This window comes from Sceloporus occidentalis, unplaced genomic scaffold (genome assembly GCF_023333645.1).
Source record: "Sceloporus occidentalis isolate IW3139 unplaced genomic scaffold, rSceOcc1.0.p SCAF_1, whole genome shotgun sequence".
Lineage (NCBI taxonomy): Eukaryota > Metazoa > Chordata > Lepidosauria > Squamata > Phrynosomatidae > Sceloporus > Sceloporus occidentalis.
The window spans coordinates 8,832,710-8,850,661 of NW_028316981.1; the positions used below are offsets into that span (position 1 = coordinate 8,832,710).

A 17,952-nucleotide genomic window follows, 5' to 3' on the forward strand; every position below is an offset into this window, starting at 1 on the left:
GTCATTTCCTTCCTCTAAGGCTGATAGTGGTTGATGACTTGCCCAAGGGGATTTGAACCCTGGTTTCCAGAAGTCCTGGTCCAAAGATCAGAGCACTACACATGCTGGCACAGGAGAAAAACATTCCCTTGAGGAAGAGGCAGATTTAAACCAGTTTGAATTACAAGTGAAACTTTAAATCATGGAAAGTTGGACAATCTTTTGTTGTTCTGTTTTAAAAGACAGTCTTATTAAACACAGACTTTTGTTTATTCAAAGCTATACTGATGAGCTGAAATACTATATCCAAAAATCCTGAAATGGCAGTCAATATGGAAATGTGGATGTTCCAGTGAGGCTTAAGATAAGACCAAAACTTAATTCTTCCTCTAGCTTTTCATTTTTTCTCAAACTCCCAAGACCTATGCTATTGTTGTGTGCCTTCAAGTCATTTCTGACTTATGGCAACTCTATCCCAGGGTTTCCTTGGCAAGATTTATTCAGTGGAGGTTTGCCATTGCTTTCCCATGTGGCTGAGAGTATGTGATTTATCCAGTCACCTGTGGATTTCATGGTTGAGCGGGGAATTGAATCCTGATCTCCAGAATCATAGTCCAACACTCATACCAGTACGCCACGCTGGTTACCAAACATAAGCTTAGAATCTTAGTTGGAAGAGACCTTAAATGCCATCTAATCCAACCCAATTCTGCCATGCAGGAAGACACAATCAAAGCATCCCTGACAAATGGCCACCCAACCTCTAAAGAAGGAGATTAACATCATTGACTGGTAGAGATAACCAAATAAAAGTGGGACACATTTAGTTAGAATATATCCAGGGGGGTAAATGGACTGTGGCAAATGTGTTACCTAAAATTGCCAAATAACATTTGTGCTGAAGAATCATACAATCATAGAGTTGGAAGAGACCGCAAGGGCCATCCAGTCCAACCCCTTGCCATGCAGGAAATCACAATCAAAGCATCCCTGACAGATGGCCATCCAGCCTCTGTTTGAAGACCTCCAAGGAGGAAGACTCCATTACACTCTGAGGGAGTGTGTTCCACTGTCGAACAGCTGTTACTGTCAGGAAGTTCCTCCTAATGTTGAGGTGGAATCTCTTTTCCTGGAGCTTGCATCCATTGTTCCGGGTCCTGTTCTCTGGAGCAGCAGAAAACAAGCTTGCTCCCTCCTCAATGTGATGTCCCTTCAAGTATTTAAACAGGGCTATCATATCACCCCTTAATCTTCTCTTCTCCAGGCTAAACATCCCCAGCTACCTAAGTCGTTCCTCATAGGGCATGGTTTCCAGACCTTTCACCATTTTAGTCACCCTCCTTTGGACACACTCCAGTTTCTCAATGTCTTTTTAAAATTGTGGTGCCCAGAACTGGACTTAATACTTGGGTAGTAATTTAATATGAAATAATATGGAGGATATCTGAACTAATAATGGTGTGAGTGGGAAATTCATTATATGTTCTCTTTATTTATAAAATGTTAATAGAAGAATGTATGTTTGTATGTTGAATGTTTGATAATTGTTTTAACAATAAACTTTATTATTAAAGAAATGTAACTATCTTAACGCCAAATCCAGACTTGTTCAAGGGTGAAAATGGAAGCATTATGAATCATTGTCTCACACAAAGTTATCACAATGTTAACAGTCAAAACCAATACAGACAAGTGAATTAGAAAACTTGACATGTCCTATACAAGGTCCAAGATTAGTTAACCAACCATAACTGCACATCCCATGAGGCTGAGTTTAAATGTTTCAATACACCTGATTCCAGTTAAAGCACAATTGGTCATGACTAACTGGTTATCAAGTATTAAAAAAAAGATAAAACATAAAAGTACTAACATAAAGGAAAATACCTAGAACTTCAGGGGTTCTAAGAAAATGAAAGAAAAAAACTGTGTTTTTTATTGCAGATTGTAAATTGTAAGAAGGTTTGCATATGTTGATAAAAAGGTTTGTGTATGTTGAGAGAAAGAGAGAGGGAGAGAAGGAAAAAGTTGGCAGAGGTGATCTGGCAGCAATGGCCAAGGGCTGACTCCAGATGAGAATGAGATAGAGAGGGGAAGGATGAAGGAGGGAATCAAGGAAGCAAAGAAAATGGGAGCTTTTGGTTTTGTTCGGTCATGTGTTCCACAATACACTGAATTTACAAGACCTATGAATAGATTATTGACAAAGGGAATAGAGTTTGTTTGAGATGAATGTTGTGAGAAAAATTCAGAAATACTAAAGTTGTGGATTCAGAGGAGAATTAAGCTATGACAACCTAGGGAAAATGCTGACTTTTCTATCAGGCCAGGATGGACTAATTATATGTTCTTTCCTATTTGAAAGAACAAGAGGGGGAGGGATTGAGGGACTCTCCTTCTTATTTAGTAATGAACAGTGAATATGTATATAACAGATGCACAAAGTTTCTGGGAATCAAATAAAACTGTATAAAGAAAATGATTAACCTGAATGTGTTTTATATTTTTCAGAAAGGTGGAAATTTTTCAGGAAGGGGTAATTATCGGAAGCAGAGATCTGGATTGTGATTGTAACCTTGCTTCTCCTGATTACCTTTTGTCTGCTGTGTAAGTATGAAAATTGTTCTTTGATAAGACTTTTAATTGGAAGACCACTAGAAAATCCTCATAAACCAGCGCACAGGGGGATCAGGACAAGCAACGCTCAAATGGGAAAACCTGTTCAAAGACAACTTGGAATTGAAGGAGGGAGATGGGGATTTTTAAAGTTCATTGTGCCCTTGTTTGTATTTCACACTGTTTTTGGTTTGGTCATTCGGTTGGAGGGAGCACAATATTATCTCAAAGGATTTTCTGAGGAGGTGGAACTGAGAGTCAAACGAGTTGGAAACCAAAACATTGGTTTTTGTTGGAAGTATAAATAAGTAGCAACAAGAGAAAATGGAGGCACCCACAAAAATAAGTGAACAGTGAGTCAAAATAATTGTGGGGTTAGTCCCAATTGGTAAGGAAACACAAGGAAATTGGATTAAGTGGCATGCTCAACGCATGTTTGAACACCATGGGGAAGATATAACTTTAGTCTATGCACACCCACAATCAGCAAGGCGCATGTCCTTCTTGCCTGCTTTGATTGAAGAACCGACTGTAATTCTATCTGGTCTGTCAAAACTGACGACAGAATCATGTACTATTGTACTTTCACATGTACTATTGTCAAGCCTGGTGTCACCCATCCGATATTTGTGCATTTCATTTTTTCAGCCTAAGTATAGTACCTTGCAATTCATTTTGGTAGTTCTGGCCCAACTCTAATCTGTTAAGGTTATTTTGACTTCTGATCCAGAACATATAGTCTCTTCAGTTCTTATCTCCATAGAAAGGTGGAAACTGAAGCATTTCTAACACTCCCCTTTCCATGGCAAGAGCAAATTTCGTTCTAAGCCCTACTAAAGTGGAAACTCAGCTGCTCTCCAGGAGGGGAAGATAACTTGTCCTAGGAGACTAGTCAATCAGTCAGTTACTAGAATGTTCCAAAGTATTGTCAGGTGCTCCTAAGTTAAGTTTCTCTCCACAATGAAAAATATTTATAGTGTCATTTGCTGTGTATATTTTCTGATGCTCCAGGAATTATATACGTTGATTTAGATTTTGATCAAATTGGGGGCATTTATACTACTTCCCATCAACATGTATTCCCTGATGACTAATAAGACCAGGCTGCTCAGAAAAGCCTCTGCTACAGTCTGCATTTTTATATGTCCTCTCTCTCATGTGGATTCTTTGATGGGAAGCAAGGTGTGTTCTCCGACTGAAGCTCTTTCCACACTGCATGCACTTATGCGGTTTCTCCCCCGTGTGAATTCGTTGGTGAGAATTAAGGATTGCCTTCTGACTGAAGCTTTTGCCACACTCCATACATACATAGGGCTTCTCCCCAGTGTGAATTCTCCGGTGCTTAATAAGGGTGGACAGATCGCAGAAGCTCTTCCCACAATGTGAGCAGCTATACGGTTTCTCTCCTGTGTGGATTCTTTGGTGTGAAGCAAGGATGTCATTCCGATAGAAGCTCTTCCCACATTCCAGGCATTTATAGGGCTTTTCCCCAGTGTGGTTTCTCTGATGTATCTTAAGACTTGACTTATAACCGAAGACCTTTGCACAGACATTGCACTTATACTTTCTCTTTTCAATTTGTTTGTCCTCTGGGTTGGATGTGCTATGGAATGCAACACCCTGACAAACCATGGGGGGTTTCTTCCATTTGTCTGTTTGGTGGTTTCTTATTTTCCTCTGATTTCCACAGTTTTCCTCTACCTCTTCTTGCTCCATCCTTTCTAATGGAATTCCTGCAGAAAGTTCCTTCCTAATCTCATTCTGCTGAATATCATCTGGTGGAACAGAGAAAGCTCTGGTTAAATTCAGAAAGGAATGACACACCCTAGTCTAAACCAATAACTGACTTGGAGATAATCCTATAAAAGTACTCTATGTACTCGTATAGAAATCTAGAAATTTTAGTTAAAAAGACTTACCCCCAAAAAACCAGGGTCTACTTGAGTCAATGTTAAGTACTATACTTTAACTTTTATTAAAAAGGAACCATCCCCTTCTCTGAGTGGTGAAAGGCAAGAGATTAGTCCATTCCAGGAGAACCTGAAAGAAGCACTGGACCCCTCTATTCTCTCTGCCGTAGCACCGCTTCTGGCCTTTTTGAATACCTGGGTAAAAAAATAGTGGCAGTGACAGAAATTCTTTGGTGCTTCCCCTCAAAAAAGCACGAAGAGAATAGAGGAGATTGGTGCTTGTTTTAAGGTCTCCCAGGATGGACTAAGATCTTGCCTTTCACCACTCTACTGAGAGAAGCTTTTTTTTAATACGAGTTAATACTGTACCATAACTTTTATTTTTAAAAAAGGAACCATCCCCTACTCTGAATAGAGGGGCAAAAGACCTTTTCGAATGCCTGGGTGGAAAAATGGTGGTGGTAGTGGCCAGGGATGGCTGGTTCTAGGGAAGTACTGGTGCTTTCCCCTCTCCACTGAATGTCTCTCAACTTATCCACTGGTCATATCAAAAGCCATTTTTTGGCCCCAAATCCTGCTTTCGACTTATACAGTATGTGAAGCAGAGTTATACATGAGTATATGTGGTTAGTAGCCAGAAGAAAACCAATTTTAGCAGGACAGTAGGCCTTTCTCTTCTCCTCGGTCAGCATAGAAACACAGGTCGGAACGTAGGATACCAGACAGAAGCAGAATGGTCAGAGGTTAAGCAAAAATAAAAGGAAGTATGCTTGTCCAAAAGCATCTTAGGAAGTAGACTGAAGTCTATGAAAGCTCATGCTGCCAATTTCTTTCTTTCAGTTAGTCTCAAGGGTGGTACAAGATCTCTCTACACGCTGATTCTGCAGACTAACACAGCTATATCTCTCAATTCTATGTCTGCGGAAGTAACTGTTACAATACATAGTAATGTCTGCCAGCCTAGATGGCTTTAGAACAAGAGTGGGGAACTGCTTGGGGGCAGGAGCCAATTTCCTTTTGAACACTCTGTGGGAAGGGGAAGGTCTGTCTGTTCTGATCAGGTGAGTAGTAGGCCAGGTGGGAGGGCAAGGCAATGGGAGGGGAGGGAAACCAAGGTAGTCTGCTGCTGCTGCTGCTGCTCAGCAGCCCTTTCCATGAATGGCCACATGGTATATGATACCAACCCTAGTGACACCATTGCCAGTAAGGATGGCTATATATCACTTACAGTTTCAAGAAGCAGTACTGATTCCTATATTAGTTGTCCTGAACTCAAACAGCCCCAAATTGGCCGCAGCTGGCTGGGTGGGGAATACTGAGAGAGCTCTCTCACATTAATTTTTTGTTGGTTTTTCGAGCTATGTGGCCTTGTTCTGGAAGAAATTATTTTGCCTGCATCTGTGGCTGGCATCTTCAGGGAAGATTCAAACCACATAGAATAACTGAATCATAGAATAATAGAATCACAGAGTTGGAAGAGACCGCAAGGGCCATCCAGTCCAACCCGCTGCCATGCAGGAAATCCAAATCAAAGTATCCCCGACAGGTGGCCATCCAGCCTCTGTTTGAAGACCTCCAAGGAAGGAGACTCCACTATACTCCGAGGAAGTGTGTTCCACTGCCGAACAGCCCTTACTGTCAGGAAGTTCCTCCTAATGTTCAGGTGGAATCTCTTTTCCTGTAGCTTGCATCCATTGCTCCGGGTCCTAGTCTCTGGAGCAGCAGAAAACAAACTTGCTCCTCCTCAATATGACATCCCTTCAAATATTTAAACAGGGCTATCATATCATCTCTTAACCTTCTTTTCTCCAGGCTAAATATACCCAGCTCCCTAAGGCCTTCCTCATACGGCATGGTTTCCAGACCTTTCACCATTTTAGTTGCCCTCCTTTGGACACATTCCAGTTTCTCAATGTCCTTTTTGAATTGTGGTGCCCAGAACTGGACACAGTATTCCAGGTGGGGCCTGACCAGAGCAGAATAGAGTGGCACTATTACTTCCCTTGATCTAGACACTATACTTCTATTGATGCAATCTAAAATCGCAATGGCCTTGTTAGCTGCCGCATCGCACTGTTGACTCATGTTCAACTTGTGGTCTACTTGGACTCCTAGATCCCTTTCACATGTTGTCTCCTTAAGCCAGGTGCCCCCCATCCTATATCTGTGCATTTCATTTTTCCGCCCTAAGTGAAGTACCTTATATTTCTTCCTGTTGAAGTTCATTTTGTTAGCTGTGGCCCAGCTTTCTAGTCTATTCAGGTCATTTTGAATTTTGATCCTGTCCTCCCTCCCCTACATATCTCAGTTTAAAGCCCTCCTGATCAAATTTTTGAGACTATTGGCAAAGACGTTTTTGCCAACTGGTGTGAGATGCAACCCATCCCTTGCCAGAAGTCCCTCCTCATGGAACCGCAGCCCATGATCCAAGAATCCAAATCATTCTTGGCAGCACCATCTGCAGAGCCAGTTGTTTACATCCGCTATTTTCTTCTCCCTTCCTGGACCATGCCCTTCGACTGGGAGAAGAGAGGAGATGACAACCTGTGCATCTACTTCTTTCAACATCCTACCCAAAGCCTCATAATCCCTTATGATATTCTGAAGGCTATGCCTTGCAGTATCATTGGTTCCCACATGAACCAAAAGAAAGGGGTAATAGTCAGTAGGCTTGACAAGTCTTGTCAGCCTCTCTGTCACATCACAGATCTTTGCCCCAGGGAGACAGCACACCTCCCGAAACATCTTGTCAGACCCACAAACCACTGGTTCAGTGCCCCTCAGCAAAGAGTCCCCAACGACCACCGCACGCAACCTCCGAGGCTTAGCTGCAGCTGTTCCCTTTGGTGGAGCTCTCTGGGTCCCCTGCTCTGTCAATGAGGTCTGTCTCTGCTGCTGTTCCACATCATCCTTGATATAATAATAGCAACGGTCTTGTTACTAAGGTGGATTTTGGGCACTTTACATTGCTGAGTACAACAGGAGATATGGAACTTGGCTTTTAATCAATGTGTCACCTAAATTACTTTTAACTTAATATTCCAATTTGTTAAATTGTGTTCAATCACGATCACTTCTGAGTGTTTTTAAAATTTGTGCCCATTTTCAATATTGAAATATTGCAGGAAAACAAATAGCTAATGAAATAAATAAACAAATATTAAGAAAATTTAAATTTCTTAATTATTATGCATTCTTTCCTGGAATCCTGTATCACCTTATACCTGACATAACTTTATGTTCAGTTACCTAAGGGCCAAAACAAACTGCAGAAATAATCCAGTTTGAGTCCATTTTCACTGCCTTAGCTCAGTGGTTGGGAATTCTGGGTACTGTAGTTGGTTGTGGCACCAGTGCTTCCTGATAGAGAAGGCTAAATGTCTCACAAAACTACAATTCCCAGAATTCTCTAGCACTGAGTCAGGGCAGTTAAAGTGGTCTCAAACTGGATTATTTCTGCAGTGTGTTTTGGCCCTAAGTAGCAAAGGTGCTAAAACCCTTCTTAGTAAATTGCAAAGATGTGTATCAGGACACCAGAAAAGGTGCCTAATGTGCATTGGTGACCAATGTATATCAGTCCAAATGCTCACTTTGCTGGCTCAGCTATGTAGTAAAACCATAGCAGCCCTCTACTAGATATCAGCATTATGAATGTTCAGTTCCACTTCTCGCAGGTTTAACTTCACTTACAAAGGCATAAATCTCATACAGGATTTTGACCCTTATTCTTAAGCACCTTACAAAGGGACATGTAGCCTTCTTCTCAGTCACCCAACATTTCACTCACCATGTGAACTGAGGTTTCCAGAGTTGGCCTCCTGTTTGACCACCATGCTCAGAAGTCTTTGTCCACCTTCAGATGACGCTGACTCTGCCTCAGGCAATGAGATGCCTCCTGGCCCCAAGTGTGCCACCGCTGTCTTTGCCTGAAATGGCTGGGAGAACTGGAACATGAAACAGGACTAAGGATTAGGGATTACTGGCAGCATCAAAGGAAGAAGAAAGGCCTGGCACCTCTTTCTCCTCCCTTTCAATCAAGGCCACTGCTCTTGTGATCAACCATTCAGAAGAGCCCTCTGTAACTATACAAAGGCCTGAAAAAAACACACACAATGTTGGAGAAAAACAATTTTCCTCCATTTCCCCCAAATCTTTTCTTTTCCTATAAAAACTGGGGAGGGGGAGGGCAGAATACTATAATAAGTAAAAGCTCAGCAATTTTAGACTCACATTCATTTGACAATGGAGTCACAGAATCACTGAAGATATACTGAAAACTCCAGTACAGAAGAAACCTCAGCTGTATTTCTTGGGGATGTTGGATGAACAATTGGAGAAAAATTGGTAGACTTGTGCAGTACATGTTTACAGATGTGAGAACCATTCTGTTAAAACATGGAAAGGATTCTGTGATATCAGTTCAGGGAAACAGTCAATGAAACTTAATGAGTATGCTGAAATGGATTAAATGGAGTATGCTCAAAAAGACTGGGATTTGTTTAGTACATTTTAAAAACGAAAATGGGGTTGTCTTTCAATATGGGGTTGGAATGATAGATAAATTCATTAGACGTAGAAGGAGATTTATATTATTAGCGGAAGGAAGTTAAAGCATAATTTCAAGTACAGCCAAATGCTTTGGGGAAAGAAGTTATTATTACTTGTATTTTTTCCTCTTCTCCCTTTTGTAGAGGTAGTCTATTACTTTTTCTCCTTGTGTGTAATTAGTATGTTTTACACACACACACACACGCAACGATATATTGCTGTTGTGTGTCTTCAAGTCATTTCCGATTTATGGCAACCCTAAGGCAACCTTATCATGGGGTTTTCTTGGCAAGTACCTTCAGAGGGGTTTTTGCCATTGCCATCCTCTGAGGCTGAGGAAGTGTGACTTGCCCAAGGTCACCCAGTGAGTTTGCAGAGCCGATCCAGGATTCGAACTCTGATCCCCAGTGTCATACTCCAATGCAAAATGTTTACCACAAACACGCTCCCGTATTTACTACCTTAAAATCATTTCTAAAAAAAACTATGTAAGAGGAAAGCTTTTACGTAAGACTGTACAGCACCAGACGACAGAAAAATATTGGTGCTTCCAGAGAGGAAAACTGACCTTGAGCCTCATCTGACCACATTTTCCCAACAAATGGCACTAAGTTCAGACCATTGCCACAACATGCCCAACAACAGGGCTGGCTCAGTTCTTTGTATAGTCTGCCCTCCATAGCCACAGGTCCTTTATACAGTGCATCCTCGCCTTACACGGGGGATCTGTTCCGGATCCTGCCGCGTAAGGCAGATTCCGCCTATGCTCGAGCCCTATTGGAAACAATGGGGCTCGTGCGCGGCGGTGCAGGCGCGTGCGGGGCGCAACGGGCGCACGCGCCCATTCAATTAAATGGGACGTGCCGCCCCTTCCGCCCCGCGCGCGCCGCGGCTTGAGCACGTACACTCAAGTCCGCGTGTGGCGCGCCCGCGTATGGCGCAGGCGCACTGTACACAGATTCATCCATCACTCGCTTGAAAATATATTTTTTAAAAATACTAGCCATTTTATATATGGCTAGAAAAGGAGAGATGTGCTCCGGTGTTGTTAAAGAAATGTTGATGAGCCATGCTGATATAAAACAGATTTATTTATCTTCCTCGACGCGTTTTGAGGGGGACCCTTTTTCAAGAGCTGGTTCTTCTATTCATCCCTTTTTGTGAACAGGGTTTCTGCGTTGAATCAAGGGTAGAAAATGCTCTTTATATACTACGACTCTTTTGATGCAACACGGAAACTGTGTCGACAAAAAGAGAGGAATAGAAGAACTAACTCTTGAAAAAGAGTCCTCCAAAATGTGTCAAGCAAGATAAATAAAGCCTTTTTATAGCAGCACGGCTCATCAACGTTTGTTTGACAACTCCAGAGCACATCTGTTTTCTAGTCATTTATGGCATTTCCTCCTCCTCAATTTCTCTCATTTTATATAAGGTGCATTTTACTGCACTATTGTATTTATCAGGACTTGAGCATCCATGGATTTTGGTATCTACAGGGGATCCTGAAACCAAACCCCAGGAGATCCCAAGGGCCCACTGTATATCTCTTTCCACACATTGGTAGCGTGGTAGGTGCTCCAGAGGAAAAAGACAACTCACCTGCTGTTCCCATCGCAAAGACTCTCTTTGCATCCAAAGAAAATCCTCCGCCAGGGCCACTGCCTGGGTGCAGGACACTGGGCCACGTTCTTGCACCCAGGTCTGGATGTCCGGTGGAAGGACGGTCAAGAACTGCTCCAGGATCAGCAGCTCCAGGATCTGCTCCTTGGAGTGTCTCTCGACCTTCAGCCACCGTCGGCAAAGTTCATGGAGCCGATTGTAAACCCCCCTTGGCCCCTCAGCCTCCTGGTAGCGGAAATGCCGGAAGTTCAGGCGCTGCTTCTCCCGGATGATGGCGTCCCCATGCAAGATGGTGGCCTTGACCTTCCCGTAATCTTTCCGGTCTCCAGTATCGAGACGGTTGAAGGCCTGCTTGGCTTCACCACTGAGAGCTGGAAGGAGTTGGGTCACCCATTCCTCTTTGGGCCACCGACAGGCTTCGGCCACTTGCTCGAAGGAGGCCAGGAAGGCCTTGGCATCGTCCCATGGCGTGGGTTCTTCCGGTATTGATGGGACCTCCCGTCCTGACTGAACAGGGGGTTCAACAGTCTTCAGGAACTCCTGCCACTGGGTCTCCTGCTGCTGGAGTAAACCCTCGCAGGGTTCCTGTTTAATCTCTTCCCTAGGTTTTCTCTGGAGAAACTCCCGGATACTTTTCTCCTGGAGAACACGAGGAGCTCCCTCGGCAGCGGCCATTTCCCCTCCTGCTTCTGAAAGGGATCCTTGTCTTTGCTCTAGAAATGGACTTTCTTGGAAGGATCCAGCAAATGTGGTGCAGGGGATAAAGAACTGGAGTCTACGTTTCCCGGGTTCTTAGTGAAAGAATTGCCCCACGGTGACTGACGCAGTCAGATGCTCTGCAATAAAACCGGAGCCAATTTCTTCCAGAAAAGGTGACTTTTTTTTTCTTCCCTGAGGAAGAGAGGAGATTTTTAGAAGGGGAACAAAACAGACACAGAGGTCTACTACACACAAAGGCCTTGCAGAGGTAGACTATGTCCACTTTGTAGCTAATAAGTTACACAGCGGTCTCTGTGTGCGGGTGTGTTGTTTGTCTTCAAATAATTTCCAGCTGATGGCAAACCTAACAGGTTGAGCTTTTGGGTTTTTTTGGTAAGATTTGTTCAGACGTCTGCCATTGCCATCTTCTGAGGCTGAGAGAGTGTGACTTGCCCAAGGTCACCCAGTGGGTTTCCATGGCTGAGCTGGGATTCAAACACCGGTCTGCAGAGTCTCAGTCCAACACTCCAACCAGTATGCCACAAAGGTCTACTACATACAAAAGCCTAGCAAAGGTAGCCTATGGCGCAAAACACACTGCAGAAATAATCCACTTTGAGACTGCTTTAACTGCCCTGGCTAAGTGCTGGGAAATCCTGGGAACTGTAGTCTATTGTGGCCCCAGAGCATTCTAACAGAGAAGGCTAAATGTCTCACAAAACTACAGCTCCCAGAATTCCCTAGCATTGAGCCAGGGCAGTTAAAGCAGTCTCAAACTGGATTGTTTCTGGAGTGTGTTTTGGACCTATGTCCCATCTGTACCCGTTTATTTATTTAAACATTTTAAAAGCCTTCATCTAAGCCATGAGTGGGAATTGTGTGGCCATTCAGATGTTGTTGTACTGCAATTCCCAACACTCCTTACCAGCATAACCAGTGGCGAGGAATGCTGGGTGTTGTTGTCCAACAATATTTCAGGGAGCTGCATTATTTCTGACCCAATCTAACAGATATCAGAGCAAAGTACAAAATAAAACGATGTGGTTGAATCACCCCACGCTCCATCCCACCCATCACATGTATACATTTTATTGACGCATTTTAAAATCATTTTCTTGAATCTAAACACAACCACAAACAAATATTATACACATATCTAAACAATAACAAACCAAACTAAACTAAACCACTAAATAAAAAATAAACATACATTACTGGCATCAAGTATAGTGGTTTGAGCATTGGACTATGCCTTTGGAGACCAGAATCTGAATCCCTGCTTGGCCATAGAAACCCATCAGGTGACCTTGGGCACGTCGCAATCTCCCAACCTCAGAGGAGGGTAAAGATGGCAATGGCAAATCCCCTCAGAACAAACTTACTAATAAACCCCATGCTAATTCACCTTATGGTTTCCACCAGTCCTTTACAGTCAGATAAGGACCAAAAGCCAAAGTGTTGTAGTGGTTTCAGTGTTGGACTGCAACTCTGGAGACCAGGATTCAAGTTCCTGCTCAGCTGTGGAAACCCTCTGGGTGATCTTGGCCAAGTCACAGGCTCTCAGCCTCAGGGGTTGGCACTGGCAAACCTTCGCTGAACAAATGTAAACAAATACAAATATAAATATAAATAATAACAGTGGCCATAATACTAATTGGGATGGCTGCATAGTGGTTACATCCTTGGACTAGAACACCAGAAGAGCAGGGCTTTGTTCCCAGCTTGGCCATGAAACCCACTGGGTGACCTTGGGCATGTCACACTCTCTCAGCCCCAGGGGAGGGGAATGGCAACCTTCCTCTGAGCAAATCTTGCCAAGAAAAATCCCATGATGGAAAACTCCATAAGTCAGGAACAACCACAACAAGACCCCCCTCCTCTTTGCACCTTTGGGAGATGCAGTCACCCACCTGTCCTTCCAAAAGGGGCTCTCCAATAACCAGCTGCTCCAAGGAGGAAGCAAACAAAAGTACATCCACAAGACTCACTTTCCAGGGGAGGAGACACAAGACAGGAAAAGGCTTGTCCAAATCAGGAGGGGGACCTTCTAGGAAACTGGGTTTTCTCTTCTCTGTTTCCTTCTCTGTAAACCAGGGTTTGCATTTTGGCAGATTTTTGCAAGCATCTCCACTTTTGCAATCAGAACCTTTGTCTTTGATCTTGGGCTTTCCTTTCCCCCCCTCTTTGTCTGGGAAAAATAAACCCACAACTTAATTTTTTTGCACACAAAGAAAAAAACAGCGGGCCAGCAAGCTCTTCTTCTTCTTCTTGGCATTCTGGGAGTTGTAGTTCCCAGCCAAAAGGTGGCTCACAGTTGAGGCTTTATGGGATTTTAAGTCCAAAACACCTGGAGGACCAAAGTTTGGGAACCACTGCTTTAGAGACTGAACTGTGCCTAAGTTTGGGAGTGATTTCCCCTTATTTCAGTGAGGCTTCCTCCTGAAAGCCACAAAAAGTGATACCTTTATGAAAATATTCAACTATTTACAAAAGATGAAATTAGATATCTGCTGTTTACAAGAAACCAGAATTAAAGAGAAAGATAGAAAATACTTGCGATGTAATAAGCTAGGTCAGGATTTTGTATCTGCAACCAAGGCTAAGAAAAAAGGTATGTGAATAATAAATATGAGGCAAAGGAAATATGTAAGGACCCGGAAGGACACTTTTTAGCGGTAGAGTTAAAATTTAATCTCCAAAAGATATTAGTGATAGGTGAATATGGCCCACACTCAAATAAAGGCAAATTTTACAAAACAATACATGAGAAGTTAATTGACTAGGAGTATGATTCCTATATTATGGTTGGAGACTGGAATGGGGTCGTTGATACGAAATTGGATAGACACTCAGATAAAGTCATGAAAAAGAACCAAGACAAACTTCCACGGGAATTTTTTGAGATGATGGATTTGCTTGCAATGCGAAATGTCTGGAGAGCCAAATATGGGGAGGCAAAGGAATTTACTTTTTTCTCTAATAGCCACAAATCATGGGCCAGATATGATTTGGGCATCCACACATATCATCTCAAAAATTGATAATGTAAGGATTCTTCCAAAAATTTGGTCAGACCACAACCCTGTTAGGGTTGAATTCAAATTTGGGAAAAGGGAATATAATTGGCGTGTATATCGAGATTTGTTGAAAGATGAAAGAATAGTGGGGGAAATCAAAAAAGACATCGAGATTTTTTAAAAAAGAAAACATGAATGGTGAATGTCCAATACATTGAAAGCGGTTATAAGAGGATGTTTGATTAAGAAGGGGGCGGAATGGAAAAGAAAGACAGAAGAGAAAATGGAAGAATTGAACAGACAATTAAAAAAATGGGAAGGTATTGTAAAGAAGGATTTAATAATAAAAAAGCAAAACAAGAAATTAAATATACCCAAAAGCAAATAGAGATATTAACAACAGAGAAAATTAATAAAAAATTGAAATTTATAAGACACAAATACTATGAGCACTAAAAGAACAGTGCTGAAAATAAAAGAAGGAGGAAAGATTATAACTGAAAAAGAGGGAATAAAAAAAAAAGTCTTTCATAAATACTAGTCAGAATTATTTAAAGAATGTAAATATAAAAAAACAAATTGGAAAATATTTAGAACAAACAGAAGTACACAGGAAATAACAGAGGACCAAAAGAAATTATTAAACGAACCCATTTCAATAGAGGAACTGTCGCAGGCTATTAGGAGAAGTAAATTAGGTAAATCGGCAGGACCAGATGGTTTCACTAACGAATTTTATAACACATTTGAAGTTTTAATACTTCCCTATTTAGCTGAAACCATTAATCAAATTACTAGTGGTAAATTACCCCCAACATGGAGTCAGGCTAATATAATTCTATTACCAAAAGATGATAAAGATACATTAGATCCGAAAAATTATAGTATTATTAAATTCTGATTACAAATTATTAGCATCAATTTTGGCAAATAGATTAAAAAATATATTACCCAATTGGATACATTCAGACCAAAACGGCTTTCTCCCAGGTATAGGGTTGCCATAATTTTCTACCTCAACCCTACCCAGGTAGAAAAATTAAAGATAATATTAGAAATATAATCAACATAATTGAGATACATGGAAAAATATACACAAAAAATTGGCAATGATTTTTCTATATGCAGAGAAGTTATTTGACAACATCAGATGGGACATCATGTTTGGGGTATTAAAGAAAATGATGGTTGGGAGAAATTTCCTTGCTTGGATTCAAAAAATATACTCCTTCCAAGAAGCAAAAATAATAATCAATTGGGAAAAAATAGAAAATTTTATTATAAATAAAGGGATAAGACAAGGATGCCCACTTTCCCCATTATTATTTATAATAGCGTTAGAGATACCGTTAAATGTAATTAGAAAAGAAAAAGAAATTGAAGGAGTCAAAGTGGGTAATGAAATGTTTAAATTAAGGGCCTACGCTGATGACCTAGTTTTAACAATTGCGAAACCAAATGAAAGTGTAGAAACTCTGATGAGAATTCTTAGACACTACGGAAAAGTTACAGGATATAAAGTTAACAATTCCAAAACAACAATGATGTCCATGAACTTAACCAAGAAAGAAGAAGAAGGGTGGGCATGACGGCTTTTGCAAGTAGTTACAACATCAATGAATCGAATTTTCTATTAAATTTATTAAAAAAAACATGCACCCATCGGTCGTGCCACAAGCAAAAAGGCAGCACTGAAAGAGGGAGGGAATGGTAGATCTACCAAAATTGAGGAGGGATAGTAAACACCCCTCTGCCATTAGTCCCTCCCCTCCAGATTGATGCGATTCAGATCCCTTGTTCCCACTTGTTGAACACACTCCAGAATTAATTTTTAAAAAACCAAATAAACGAGTGTCAGGAAAAGTGGGGTTTTGGCATTTGCCTCACTTCATCACAATTGAAATCGATCACACAAGAATCAGAACCAGTTTAAAATGGGAACGACAGTCATATAAACCGATTGCCAATTTACTTTAGATTGTAGTGGGAATGAGCCCTTACTTTCACCACCCCAATGACATGGGGCATAGCAATGCTTTTGTATCTGAGAAACTGCTTTCCCTCACATCCTCCAGTTAGGGCTAACCCAAGATTCTTTGCTGCCTGAGGCAAAGGACAAGATGGCTTCTTCTTTCTCTCCTCTCACTTACAGAAGCCAACTGGCTTGATGAATCATAGAATCATAGAGTTGGAAAAGACCGCAAGGGCCATCCAACCCCCTGCCATGCAGGAACTCCCAATCAAAGCATCCCTGACAGATGGCCATCCAGCCTCTGTTTAAAGACCTCCAAGGAAGTAGACTCCATTACACTCCAAGGGAGTGTGTTCCACTGTTGAACAACCCTTACTGTCAGGAGGTTCCTCCTAATGTTGAGGTGGAATCTCTTTTGCTGGAGCTTGCATCCATTGCTCTGGGTCCTAGTCTCTGGAGCAGCAGAAAACAAGCTTGCTCCCTCCTCAACATGACATCAGTTCAATCATTTAAACATGGCTATAATATCACCTCTTTTCCAGGCTAAACTTACCCTGAAAGCCTGAAGCTTTCTTCGATGCTACCCATGGGATTACCTCCTCAGCCTCATTTGCAGTGGCAGTCCCTTACAGGGGTGCAGGGCAGGTTGCCAGAATCATACAACTCTACAAGGAAAACAACCATATACCCTTCAACTAATGTGATACTAGGCTGCATCAACAGAATTACAGTGTTTAGATCGAGAGAATTAATAGTGCCACTCTGTTCTGCTTTGGTCAGGCCTCACCTGGAATACTGTTCTGGGCACCACAATTCAAAAAGGATATTGAGAAACGAGCGTGTCCAGAGGAGGGTGACTAAAATGGTGAAGGGCCTGGAAACCATGCCTTATGAGGAGAGATTTAGGGAGCTGGTATGTTTTTCCTGGGGAAGGTATAAGGGTGGACATGATGGCCATGTTTAAATATTTGGAGGGATGTCATATTGAGGAGGGAGCAAGCTTGTTTTCTGCTGCTCCAGAGAATAGGACCCAGATCAATGGATTCAAACTATAGGAAAAGAGATTCCACCTCAAAATTAGGAAGAACCTCCTGACAGTAAGAGCTGTTCAACAGTGGAACACACTCCCTCTTGAACAGGAGAAAACAGTGTGATGTGGCAGCTAAAAAGCCAATATAATTCTAGGCTGTATCAATAGAAGTATAGTGTTTACATCGAGGGAAATAATAGTGCCAGTCTATTCTGCTTTGGTTAGGCCTCACCTGGAATACTGTGTCCAGTTCTGAGCATCTTACTGGGTGACCTTGGGCAAGTTGTACACTCTCAGGCTGCATCCACACTGCAGAAATAATCCAGTTAGACACCGCTTTAACTGCCATGACTCAATTCTATGGACTCCTGGGGATTGTAGATTTGTGTGACATTTGACCAGAGAGCTCTGGGGCTACAACAAAAGCCAATTCCCAGAATTCCATAGCATTGAACCAAAGCTGTTAAAGTGGTGTCCAACTGGATTATTTCTGCAGTGCGGATGCACCCAGAGAGAGACAGAGAACAGGCTCCATTTCTGTTTCCACAATGCAACCAGCCT

The 17,952-nt window shown here is 42.0% G+C and overlaps 1 protein-coding gene across 1 annotated transcript; it reads right to left on the reverse strand.

Annotated features, from left to right (window-relative positions):
- Positions 1–1,577: 1,577 nt before the first annotated feature.
- Positions 1,578–17,646, reverse strand: LOC149320625 (zinc finger and SCAN domain-containing protein 26-like). Its single transcript, XM_089505223.1, has 4 exons — positions 17,624–17,646; positions 10,653–11,564; positions 8,293–8,449; positions 1,578–4,370 (listed from the first exon to the last, which is right to left on the reverse strand). The coding sequence occupies exons 2-4, from the start codon at positions 11,346–11,348 to the stop codon at positions 3,655–3,657; spliced, it is 1,569 nt and encodes a 522-aa protein (XP_089361349.1). The 5' UTR covers positions 11,349–11,564; positions 17,624–17,646; the 3' UTR covers positions 1,578–3,654.
- Between the last annotated feature and the right edge of the window lie 306 nt (positions 17,647–17,952).

What these genes read in the sequence shown, in the direction of transcription:
- LOC149320625 (XM_089505223.1), bottom strand. Translation starts at nt 11,348, where the DNA reads ATGGCCGCTGCCGAGGGAGCTCCTCGTGTTCTCCAGGAGAAAAGTATC. An exon ending in CTTTGCGATGGGAACAGCAG is followed by an intron (nt 8,450 to 10,652) that starts GTGAGTTGTCTT and finishes TTCATGTTCCAG; the next exon opens with TTCTCCCAGCCATTTCAGGC. An exon ending in TGGAAACCTCAGTTCACATG is followed by an intron (nt 4,371 to 8,292) that starts GTGAGTGAAATG and finishes CTGTTCCACCAG; the next exon opens with ATGATATTCAGCAGAATGAG.